The sequence below is a fragment of the Phoxinus phoxinus genome, assembly GCF_949152265.1.
Source record: "Phoxinus phoxinus genome assembly, chromosome: 18".
NCBI lineage: Eukaryota > Metazoa > Chordata > Actinopteri > Cypriniformes > Leuciscidae > Phoxinus > Phoxinus phoxinus.
The window spans coordinates 24,020,282-24,032,875 of NC_136893.1; the positions used below are offsets into that span (position 1 = coordinate 24,020,282).

The following is a 12,594-nucleotide window of genomic DNA, read 5'->3' on the forward strand; positions in this document are numbered from 1 at the left end:
GTTTGCGCTGGGTAATGTTTGCGCTGGGTAATGTTTGCGCTGGCTGGTTTAATGTTTGTGCTGGGTAATGTTTGTGCTGGGTAATGTTTGCGCTGGGTAATGTTTGCGCTGGGTAATGTTTGTGCTGGGTAATGTTTGTGCTGGGTAATGTTTGCGCTGGGTAATGTTTGCGCTGGGTAATGTTTGTGCTGGGTAATGTTTGTGCTGGGTAATGTTTGTGCTGGGTAATGTTTGCGCTGGGTAATGTTTGTGCTGGGTAATGTTTGTGCTGGGTAATGTTTGCGCTGGGTAATGTTTGCGCTGGGTAATGTTTGTGCTGGGTAATGTTTGCGCTGGGTAATGTTTGCGCTGGGTAATGTTTGCGCTGGGTAATGTTTGTGCTGGGTAATGTTTGCGCTGGGTAATGTTTGCGCTGGGTAATGTTTGTGCTGGGTAATGTTTGCGCTGGGTAATGTTTGCGCTGGGTAATGTTTGCGCTGGGTAATTTTTGCGCTGGCTGGGTAATGTTTTTGCTGGGTAATGTTTTTGCTGGGTAATGTTTGCGCTGGGTAATGTTTGTGCTGGGTAATGTTTGCGCTGGGTAATGTTTGTGCTGGGTAATGTTTGTGTTGATGGGTAATGTTTGTGCTGGGTAATGTTTGTGCTTGGTAATGTTTGCGCTGGGTAATGTTTGCGCTGGGTAATGTTTGCGCTGGCTGGTTTAATGTTTGTGCTGGGTAATGTTTGTGCTGGGTAATGTTTGTGCTGGGTAATGTTTGCGCTGGGTAATGTTTGTGCTGGGAAATGTTTGCTGGGTAATGTTTGCGCTGGGTAATGTTTGCGCTGGGTAATGTTTTTGCTGGGTAATGTTTGTGCTGGGTAATGTTTGCGCTGGGTAATGTTTGTGCTGGGTAATGTTTGCGCTGGGTAATGTTTGCGCTGGGCAATGTTTGCGCTGGGTAATGTTTGCGCTGGCTGGGTAATGTTTTTGCTGGGTAATGTTTGTGCTGGGTAATGTTTTTGCTGGGTAATGTTTGTGGTGGGTAATGTTTGCGCTGGGTAATGTTTGCGCTGGGTAATGTTTGCGCTGGGTAATGTTTGTGCTGGCTGGGTAATGTTTGTGCTGGGTAATGTTTTTGCTGGGTAATGTTTGTGGTGGGTAATGTTTGCGCTGGGTAATGTTTGCGCTGGGTAATGTTTGCGCTGGGTAATGTTTGCGCTGGGTAATGTTTGCGCTGGGTAATGTTTTTGCTGGCTGGGTAATGTTTTTGCTGGGTAATGTTTTTGCTGGGTAATGTTTGTGCTGGGTAATGTTTGTGCTGGGTAATGTTTGCGCTGGGTAATGTTTGCGCTGGCTGGGTAATGTTTTTGCTGGGTAATGTTTGTGCTGGGTAATGTTTGTGCTTGGTAATGTTTGCGCTGGGTAATGTTTGCGCTGGGTAATGTTTGCGCTGGCTGGTTTAATGTTTGTGCTGGGTAATGTTTGTGCTGGGTAATGTTTGTGCTGGGTAATGTTTGCGCTGGGTAATGTTTGTGCTGGGAAATGTTTGCTGGGTAATGTTTGCGCTGGGTAATGTTTGCGCTGGGTAATGTTTTTGCTGGGTAATGTTTGTGCTGGGTAATGTTTGCGCTGGGTAATGTTTGTGCTGGGTAATGTTTGCGCTGGGTAATGTTTGCGCTGGGCAATGTTTGCGCTGGGTAATGTTTGCGCTGGCTGGGTAATGTTTTTGCTGGGTAATGTTTGTGCTGGGTAATGTTTTTGCTGGGTAATGTTTGTGGTGGGTAATGTTTGCGCTGGGTAATGTTTGCGCTGGGTAATGTTTGCGCTGGGTAATGTTTGTGCTAGCTGGGTAATGTTTGTGCTGGGTAATGTTTTTGCTGGGTAATGTTTGTGGTGGGTAATGTTTGCGCTGGGTAATGTTTGCGCTGGGTAATGTTTGCGCTGGGTAATGTTTGCGCTGGGTAATGTTTGCGCTGGGTAATGTTTTTGCTGGCTGGGTAATGTTTTTGCTGGGTAATGTTTTTGCTGGGTAATGTTTGTGCTGGGTAATGTTTGTGCTGGGTAATGTTTGCGCTGGGTAATGTTTGCGCTGGCTGGGTAATGTTTTTGCTGGGTAATGTTTTTGCTGGGTAATGTTTGCGCTGGGTAATGTTTGTGCTGGGTAATGTTTTTGCTGGGTAATGTTTGTGCTGGGTAATGTTTGCGCTGGCTGGGTAATGTTTGCGCTGGCTGGGTAATGTTTTTGCTGGGTAATGTTTGTGCTGGGTAATGTTTGCGCTGGGTAATGTTTGTGCTGGGTAATGTTTGTGCCGGGTAATGTTTGCGCTGGGTAATGTTTGTGCTGGGTAATGTTTGCGCTGGGTAATGTTTGCGCTGGGTAATGTTTGCGCTGGCTGGGTAATGTTTTTGCTGGGTAATGTTTGCGCTGGGTAATGTTTTTGCTGGGTAATGTTTGCGCTGGGTAATGTTTGTGCTGGGTAATGTTTGCGCTGGGTAATGTTTGCGCTGGGTAATGTTTGCGCTGGGTAATGTTTGTGTTGATGGGTAATGTTTGTGCTGGGTAATGTTTGTGCTTGGTAATGTTTGCGCTGGGTAATGTTTGCGCTGGGTAATGTTTGCGCTGGCTGGGTAATGTTTGTGCTGGGTAATGTTTGTGCTGGGTAATGTTTGTGCTGGGTAATGTTTGCGCTGGGTAATGTTTGCGCTGGGTAATGTTTGTGCTGGGTAATGTTTGCGCTGGGTAATGTTTGTGCTGGGTAATGTTTGCGCTGGGTAATGTTTGCGCTGGGTAATGTTTGCGCTGGCTGGGTAATGTTTTTGCTGGGTAATGTTTGCGCTGGGTAATGTTTTTGCTGGGTAATGTTTGCGCTGGGTAATGTTTGTGCTGGGTAATGTTTGTGCTGGGTAATGTTTGTGCTGGGTAATGTTTACGCTGGGTAATGTTTGCGCTGGGTAATGTTTGTGCTGGGTAATGTTTGCGCTGGGTAATGTTTGCGCTGGCTGGGTAATGTTTGCGCTGGCTGGGTAATGTTTGCGCTGGCTGGGTAATGTTTGCGCTGGGTAATGTTTGCGCTGGGTAATGTTTGCGCTGGCTAATGTTTGCGCTGGGTAATATTTGCGCTGGGTAATGTTTGTGCTGGGTAATGTTTGCGCTGGGTAATGTTTACGCTGGGTAATGTTTCCGCTGACTTAAAATATGTCTGTCTGTTTCTCATGTGACTTTGTTTTTTGTACACTCTGTGACTATACAAATCACAACATGTAAATAGGAAAATGTTTGCGTTATTTTGTCACTTATTTGGATTAGTATGCTAGCTGCAACCATTTACATCCAGTCTTTGTGCTAAGCTAGGCTAGCGGTGGGTGCGTCAAACAGACTTATAGCACGCACGGAGATGAAAAAGGTATGTATGGACTTATCTAACTCTGAGGGAGAAGGTGAATAGGCTAAAGTCCCAAAAAGTCGGAGTGTTCCTTTAACTAATGTAAACAAATACAACTTTGATTTTATTGTATTAGTAAATGTTGAAATAAACATTAACTAGTGTATAAAAAATACATGCTTGTTCAATTAAAATACATTTTTGTAATACACCAAATTGCAAATTCACTATTAGAAAAAAAATGTTTTAATTACAAATATCTTTAATTAAATAATGTACATTAACCAACATTAATGTATATGTTTGTTCACGTGAATTACTTACATATTTACCATATTTAACCAAACTTTCACCAAACTTTCACCATTTAGCCAAGGCTGCAAAGCCGACTCCGTGTAATAAATCACCAATCACTTCTGCCACTAAAGATTGCTTTATCAATAATCTTCCTAATCAGTTTCATCATCTCAGCATCCCGGATAGCTTAGAAGAACTTGATATTGCAACAGAAACTTTTAACTCTCTCTTTTCCAGCACTTTAGACACAGTTGCTCCGCTGCGCTTAAAGAAGATTAAAGAACATAGTCCAACGCCGTGGCACAACGAGCACACTCAGGCCCAAGAGAGCAGCCAGAAAAATGGAGCGCAACTGGAAGAAAACAAAACTAGAGGTGTTTCGGATTTCATGGAAGGAGAGCTCGATTGCTTACAGAGAGGCTTTAAAAGCTGCTAGATCTGCTTATTTTTCAACCCTATTAGAAGAAAATAAACATAATCCTAGGTATTTATTTGAAACAGTGGCTAAACTAACGAAAAAGAAAGCTTCAAGCCCAGAAGTTTCCAAGAAACACAGCAGTAATGACTTTATCAACTTCTTCACTTATAAGATCGATAATATCAGGGACAAAATTATAACTATGCAATCGTCTAATACAGTATCGCATCAGGAAGTGCATTGTAGTCTCCCTGAGGGAAAATTTGATTCATTCATTGCTATAGGAGAGGAAGAATTTTGCAAACTCGTCAAATCATCTAAATCAACAACGTGTATGTTAGACCCTATACCGACTAAGCTGCTGAAAGAGATGCTTCCAGATGTCATAGATCCTCTTCTTAATATCATTAATTCATCTTTGTCTCTAGGATACGTGCCAAAAACCTTTAAGCTAGCTATGATTAAACCGCTTGTTAAAAAACAGCAACTTGATCCTACAAAACTAGTCAATTACAGGCCGATCTCTAATCTGCCATTTCTGTCAAAGATATTAGAAAAAGCAGTATCCTCACAACTGTGTTCCTTTCTTGAAAGAAATAATATCTGCGAGGATTTTCAGTCCGGATTTAGACCATACCATAGTACCGAGACAGCTCTCGTTAGAGTCACAAATGATTTGCTCTTATCATCCGATCGTGGTTGTATCTCTCTATTAGTATTACTTGATCTTAGTGCTGCATTTGACACCATTGACCACAACATCCTTTTAAATAGACTCGAACATTATGTTGGCATTAGTGGAATTGCACTAGCATGGTTTAAATCATACTTATCTGACCGTTATCAGTTTGTAGCAGTAAATGAAGAGATGTCTTATCAATCACAAGTTCAGTATGGCGTACCACAAGGCTCAGTACTAGGACCGCTGCTGTTCACTCTGTACATGCTACCATTAGGAGATATCATTAGGAAACATGGAATTAGTTTTCACTGTTATGCTGACGATACTCAGCTGTATATTTCTTCAAAACCTAACGAAACCTACCAATTCACAAAATTAACGGAATGCATAGCTGATATAAAAAATTGGATGACTAGTTATTTCCTACTACTAAATTCAGAAAAAACAGAGATTCTAATTATTGGACAAAAAACTTCCACACGTAATAACCTAGAGTACTGTCTAACACTTGATGGCTGCTCTGTTAAGTCTTCGTCGTCGGTTAGGAACCTGGGTGTGCTCTTTGATACCAATCTTTCATTTGAAAGTCATGTGTCTAGTATCTGTAAAACCGCTTTCTTCCATCTTAAAAATATATCTAAATTACGTCATATGCTCTCAATGAATAATGCAGAACAATTAGTTATGACCTCAAGGCTAGATTATTGTAATGCTCTACTGGGTGGTTGCCCTGCACGCTTAATAAACAAACTACAGCTAGTTCAAAACGCAGCAGCTCGAGTTCTTACCAGAACCAGGAAGTATGACCATATTAGCCCCGTTCTGTCAACACTGCATTGGCTGTCTATTAAACATCGTATAAATTTTAAAATATTGCTGATCACTTACAAAGCACTAAATGGTTTAGCTCTGCAGTACTTGAGCGGGCTCTTAACGCATTATAGTCCTTCACGTCTACTGCGATCTCAAAATTCCGGCCAGTTAATAATACCTAGAATATCAAAATCGACTGCTGGCGGTAGATCCTTTTCCTATTTAGCACCAAAACTTTGGAACAGTCTTCCTAACATTGTCCGGGAAGCAGACACACTCTGTCAGATCAAATCTAGACTAAAAACACATCTCTTCGGCCTAGCATACACATAATACATTATAGACTTCTATAATTCAATGTTAGGCTGCATAGTTTAGAACAGCCGGGACCGGGAACACTTCCCGTAAATCCTGATGTACTTGGTACATCATAAGAAGGATGGCGTCTACGCTAATATTAGTCTCTCTGTCTATCCCGAGGTTTACCGCTGTCCACCGGAACCAGGCCGTATCCAGATCTGATGAAGGACCAGCGCCAGGACACGACGACGCCGCTGACCTGAAGTGTCAACCAGTCTCTCCTCCTCTCCACTCCGACTTCAACAAACAGGAACTGGACAAATACTCTGATTCATTCTGAACTTCTGACCTGTAATGCTCCTGAATCATAATCATACACTGTTCGCTCGTTGGCCAGAGGATAACTGGCCCCCGACTGAGCCTGGGTTCTCCCAAGGTTTTTTTCTTCCTTCTGTCACCTGATGGAGTTTTGGTTCCTTGCCGCTGTTGCCTTGCCTTCTGGCTTGCTTAGTTGGGGACATTTAATATTCAACAATATTATAGATCTGCCTTAAAGGTGGACGATGATGAAATTGTTTTTTGTATTATTTTCATGTTATCACTGTGAAGCTGCTTTGATACAATCTGTATTGTAAAAAGCGCTATATAAATAAAGGTGACTTGACTTGACTTGACAAAGACAATTGAAGTACTTATGAAATTACATATAAAAGTCCATCTTAAGTTGGTTAAAAAAAATCACTCTTAAGTTCAACTAATTGCATTTAATATTAATTTAAACTATAATACATGTGATACAATACAAAAATATATATATAATGCAAAAATATATGTTGTTGATTAAGTACATTTATAAATCACAATGATTCAAATCAAGTTGGACAAATTAAGTGCAATCACTGACATACAAAACTGTATATAAAACTCCTCAACAGAAATACATTTGCCTTGAATGTGTGAATTCTTGACTTGAATGTCAAACCGTTAATCAATGCACCGACTGGTTTTCTGCAACATACAAACAAAAATGATTTCACACAAAATGTCTGTTTGTTAGACGACTATTTCAAAAAATGAGCTTGCTCCTCTCTGGTTATCATTAAGCCCTTTTCACTTCACACTCAGGTGAGGATTCTTCTATGAAGTCACCGACGAATCTTTAAACACCCTCTTTCTCTTTTGTTGTTCCACATTAAACACTCATCAACTCACATAAATAAATAAAAAAGTAATATATATATATAAATAAAGGTAAGACAAAAACAGGTGCAGCGTAATGTGTTCATAAGTTTCTTTTTGTTTTCACTGAAAATAAACTTCACTTGATATGTTATGACCATACATTTAATTTAAAAAAAATGTATCAGTATCTGTTCTGCTTTATAGTTATATCCTATGTAATAGTTACATCGATCCTAAAACCAAAAATCACACAAATCCCAAATTTGCTTGCAATTTTCATAAAATGGCAATATCAGACCAAATTTTATCATTTTTTTATTTTTCAGTTTCCACAACATTATTTAAACACTTTGCTGATTCCATAATAAAACGTATTTTTTTCCTGACACACATGCACACACACTTGTCAAGCTGTGCAATTGTCATGTTAACATATTCTGCGATCCCTTCTGATGCAACCAAAAAAATAAAAAAAATAATTAGCCATTTTCAAAATGTTCTCATTCATAAAAGATCAATGTTTTATTGTCATTGTGGACATTTTTAATAATTTTTTTGTTGAAACATGTATTTTGGTGCTTTGATGGTGTTTTTCTATGGCTAGCAAAAAGGAAGCCTTTGGTTGTTTAAAAAACAAAAAAACAAAAACAAAGAAAAAACAAGTAGTGAATAATATTAGGAGGAGTGGTTAATGCAGAGATTTACAGTGAAAAAGATGAGAGCCAGAACAAAGACCTTCTGCCACCTGCAATATTCACTCATTCATCAAAACATCAGCAGAAATTGATATATATAAATACTTGAATTCAAAAACACTTTCTAACAGAACACAGAAAAGGTAATGAGAATAAAAGGTCCTCCTCCTGCATCCTCAGACGGCTCGCAGGTGCTCGGGACATTTGCTGGGAATGTGACTTGGCTTGTAGACGCACTCGTTCTTGGCAGTGTTGCATTTTGCGCAGTGGCACCGGTTTGCCACCGGGTAAAAGAAGAGGGGGTCGATGTGCACGGGACAGCCGGGCATCCTGGCAGAATGATAGACCACAGACCGATGCATGCATCCTCTCTGAATCAGGAAACGCTTGCCCACAAATCCTCTCATGTTCGTGTCCTGTCACACACACAAAACACAGCACACGAGGCATTATTATTATCTCGCTTCACGTGATGTATGGAGTCTTTCTGAAAGTGTGATTCATGACAATTTCTCACGGCCAAATTGATTCAGGACCTGGTTTATTTCACAAGCAACATTTAAAAAATATAACAGCTGATGAGAGACAATTGTTCTTATTAATGGAATTTCATGTGTTATGACCCCAAAACAAGTAATTTATGAATAATATTCTCAGTAACACTTTAGTTTAGGGTCCAATTCTCACTATTAACTAGTTGCCTTATTAGCATGCATATTACTAGGATATTAGCAGTTTATTAGTACTTATAAAGCACATATTAATTAGGGATGGCCCGATACCGATACCAGTATCGGGTATCGGCCTGATACTGAGCTCATGTCGTAAAAACGCCCCGATACCAACAACCGATACCAAGCAGCGTGTGTACAGTGTTTGTGTCCAGACAAAGAAGCACTGACAACAGAAAGTATAATGGGAATAAAAAAGAAGGCTGTCTATGAAGTAAATGTATCATATTAGTGAAATATTAAACAAAATATAGTAACGCCTATATAGCTGTGGTGCGCGAGCTGATAAGAGAAAAACGCGCAGTGGATTGAGCGCGCCGCGGCACCGAAGCGCGAGCTGGTCGAGCGCACCAGACGTCAGTGGAAAGTTTGTAGTTCAGTCGGATATCAATGGCAAAGAAAGTAAAACGAGGCATGTAGCTTATTATTAACATTAACTCAAACTGACCAGAGAGAGAGAGAGAGAGAGAGAGAGAGAGAGAGAGAGAGAGAGAGAGAGAGAGAGAGAGAGAGAGAGAGATAGCGCGCACTTCTGTTGAATGCTCTGGATTGCTGATCGTTCACTCGCTCGGCACGTATATTTGGATTGAAACTAAATCGTATATGTAAGTAAAACATGAACTGTTACCTTATTTATGTTTAACGACATTATTACAGGACATTTGCAGGTCAAGAAGTTACATGAACTTCAAACATCCAAAGCGCGCGCCCCGAAAACCATCGCCTCAGACAGCGCGCGAACACTGAGTGGAATTATTTCACTATTGCGCTTGTACGGATGAATTCACACAAAACTATGTGAAAACGCCCGTCTTGGCGAGTATCCTAGTAAACAAAGTATATTATATGTCAAGTGAACGTAGACAGTATAATTCGCTCTGTGCACGAGAAAAATGCTAACTTCCGGGTGGAAATTGGGTACTTCGTTTCCGGTTGCCGTCTTGTTTACATCAGTGGACCGGCGTTAAGTTAGTTTGATATCGTTCGCAATGGACCTAAAACATAAAAAAAAACTTGTGAAATGTCAAGTCAATATAAGAAAACAACTCACCAAGGCAAAAAAGTCACATCTTATTCAATAGGAAGATTATCTGCGGTGCTTTGGTGCTCCGTGTATCTAACGTAGACTCACTGTATTCCGGACACTTTGCACAGTAAAAAGTCCCGTAAGGTAACAATCCGCGGAAAAATACACCTGATTGGCTCGTCTGTCTCTGGGGACATGCCTTCCACACGTTCTCAAGTTTGATTGACACATTTTTGGACTAATCATTTTGGAGAAATCTTGAAAAAACTGCCGGGAGACGCAGTGTCCGGATTACAGTGAGGACTCACGGTGTTCCGGACGGCTGAATTTTTTTACTCACTGTGTTTCGGACAGATAAGGAGTCATTTCTAATATAAAACACATACATTTTAGCAACTATAAGTTGGTAAAATAATGATATTAATAATCATATGTTGTATATTTATTATTTATAAGCGTCTATACACTCTTTTAATCGACGATAGCTCATGTGAAGCACGCGTCGATAACATTAAATTCTAACGTTAACAAGGTGTTTTAACGAGGGTGCAGTGATTCATGTCGGACAAAGTGCCTCATAGAACGTGAATATCCCTTAAAAAAGTACAAATATTTGCAAATTGTAACTCATAATTACTTTATAAGACCATAATAATGTTTTTTTTTGTCATTTTCGGGTGCGTGATCATGTTTTAAGAGCCGAGGTATTCTCCCCTCTTCATTTTGACCTGCCGGAAAACCCTCCCCCCGCCATTTTCTGAACAGTCATTGGTGTACGTTAGAAACTCGCGTTGATTTCTTTGAAACGATTGGCTCTGGAAACATAGGGTTGGTCGGAATCGAAAGAGGATGAGGCAAAGATGACACGGATATATATTTGCCGTGACCTGAAAGTGTTTATTTATAGAATTTGCGGGAAAAGGTTAAGTGTCCGGAATACCGTGATGTCCGGAATACAGTGAGTCTACGTTACATCGGCTTTTATTCTCGATTCTCTGTCTCGTCGTCTTCTCACTTCGTCGTCAGCTCTTCAAAGTTATCACTTTCACTCATAACTGTAATCGTTTGATTGCATTTATAGTTATGCATATATCCTTTGATACGGAGTGTCTGCTTCATCTGACTCGCTCTTTCTCTCAATGTCTCTGACAGCGGCAGTGTCGCCGGCGCAGTCTCAGTGCGCTGCTACCATTGGCTCGTTGGTGTGTCAATCAATGCAGCGCGATCAATGATTGGACGAAACACTTTCTCTTCTAAAGCATTCGTTTTTCTCTCTTATTCTTTTTAATTTCCCCATCTTTTTACACATCTTTCAACTCTTACTCGTAGCCTGGATTATCCGGGTTACACTCTCCCTGCTTTAAAGATATGCATGTCCCGCTGCATCCTTTAGGCTGCAGTGTCACTACAGTAGAATTCCCACTACACGTTTTCTGAGGATTATCTCCAAGAGAATAGGGCTCTCCCAATGACACAGTGAAAGCTGCACTGAGCCCCTGCAGTAATGACTGCACAACCAGAGAAAGGGGATTACACAACGTGGGGTACTGTAGCCTTCTTGGCGGAATATACATCCTCTACTACGTCGTCCATCAGGCTACCGGAAACTAGACACCCCATATCGGTTTCGCAGCCGGAAGTAGCATATGCTAAAGCCTGTTCCCTATCAAGGCTATGGAACTTCGACATTACGGATGTCGTATATGGGAACTCCTCTCCTCCTTCACTTCCGCTGAAATCTTATAGGCTAACGCCAGCAAAGCTGGCCAATTGACGCAAATATGCAAATACTGAAACACCGTTGCAGTTATAATGCAAGAGCAGCGTCAATTACATCAGAATCTCTCTCTTCACGCTCAAATCGTGTGCTAGAAAGCTGATACTACAACTTTGGATTTTTTCGCCGTCGTTGAAGTTGCACCGGAGATACTCGCACTGTCTCCTGCATCCGATGGCAACTATTTGCAACTTGTGCTCGGGCCCCATCGTCCCCCCCGATACGCACCTGTTTTGCGTCGCGTGCATGGGGCTGGCCCATGCTGAGTCAGCCCTCAGGGACGGAGGGTCCTGCAACCTCTGCGCGGATATGTCTCTCCGAGCCCTCCAAGCCAGGAGAGAGGAAGCTCGCGCAGCAGCGGGGATTGGGCCTGCCGCCGCCACTGAGCCGCTGGTAGCCCCCCCCAACCGCAGAGTCGAGGTCCGTCCCCCGGTGAGCTTCCCCGACCCCACCTTTCAACCCCCTCGCGAGGTCGCTGACTTCGTGTCCTTCGGGGCGAGCGAGGAAGACGACTCCATGTCTCTGTCGGCCTCCGAGAACGACTGGGGTGCGGAGGCCGCACCTCTGGCGGCCGCGGAGCAAGACACCCCGGCGGACCTGCAGGACGAGCTCTTCCGTATCCTCTCGAAGGCCGTCGAGGAACTGAACCTCTCGTGGAAAGCTCCCGATGAACCTTCGAAGAGCAAGCTGGATACGTGGTTCCTCCAATCGAGCCGCCGTCAGGCCGCTTCGAAAAGAGGAACACCGTTTTTTCCTGACGTGCATGAGCACGTGGTGAAGTCGTGGGCGGCCCCGCAATCGGCCCGCACCCTCACTTCCACCCAGGCCATGTTTGCCCCCGTGGACGAGGCGGGGGACCACGGCTACCTCCGCATCCCCCCCCGTCGAGGAGACCGTCGCCGCACACCTCTGTCCGTCGGCTCCCGCCCTGGGCTCGGACCGCAGCCTGCCGTCCCGAGCCTGCAGATTTACGGCCCACCAGGCTAACAAGGCCTTCGGTGCCGCGGGGGAGGCGGTATCTGCGATGCATGCCATGGCCGTTCTCCAAGTGCTGCAGGCTAAACAGCTGAAGTCTCTGGATGACGCCGCCTCTATCGACGCTCGCGCTCCTGGCCACGAAGCGCTCGGCCCAGGCGATTGGCCGTTCGATGGGTTTCCTGGTGGTCCTCCACAGACACCTGTGGCTCACCCTATCGGACGTGCAGGAGGCCGACAGGAAGACGCTGCTGAATGCACCGATCTCCCCTGCAGGCCTGTTCGGAGACGCCGTGGAGAAGGTCACCGAGCGTTACTCCGAGACGCAGAAGAA

General features: G+C 43.0%; 1 protein-coding gene across 1 annotated transcript in view; it reads right to left on the minus strand.

The window, feature by feature from the left end:
- Positions 1 to 7,378: 7,378 nt before the first annotated feature.
- The window catches only part of LOC306985347 (thyrotropin subunit beta), an 8,217-nt gene continuing 3,001 nt past the window's right edge, over positions 7,379 to 12,594 (minus strand). Inside the window, exon 2 of the mRNA XM_079587499.1 lies at positions 7,379 to 8,166. Within this exon, the coding sequence (XP_079443625.1) occupies positions 7,927 to 8,166 (240 nt within the window). The 3' untranslated portion in view covers positions 7,379 to 7,926. The remainder of the gene's footprint in view (positions 8,167 to 12,594) is intronic.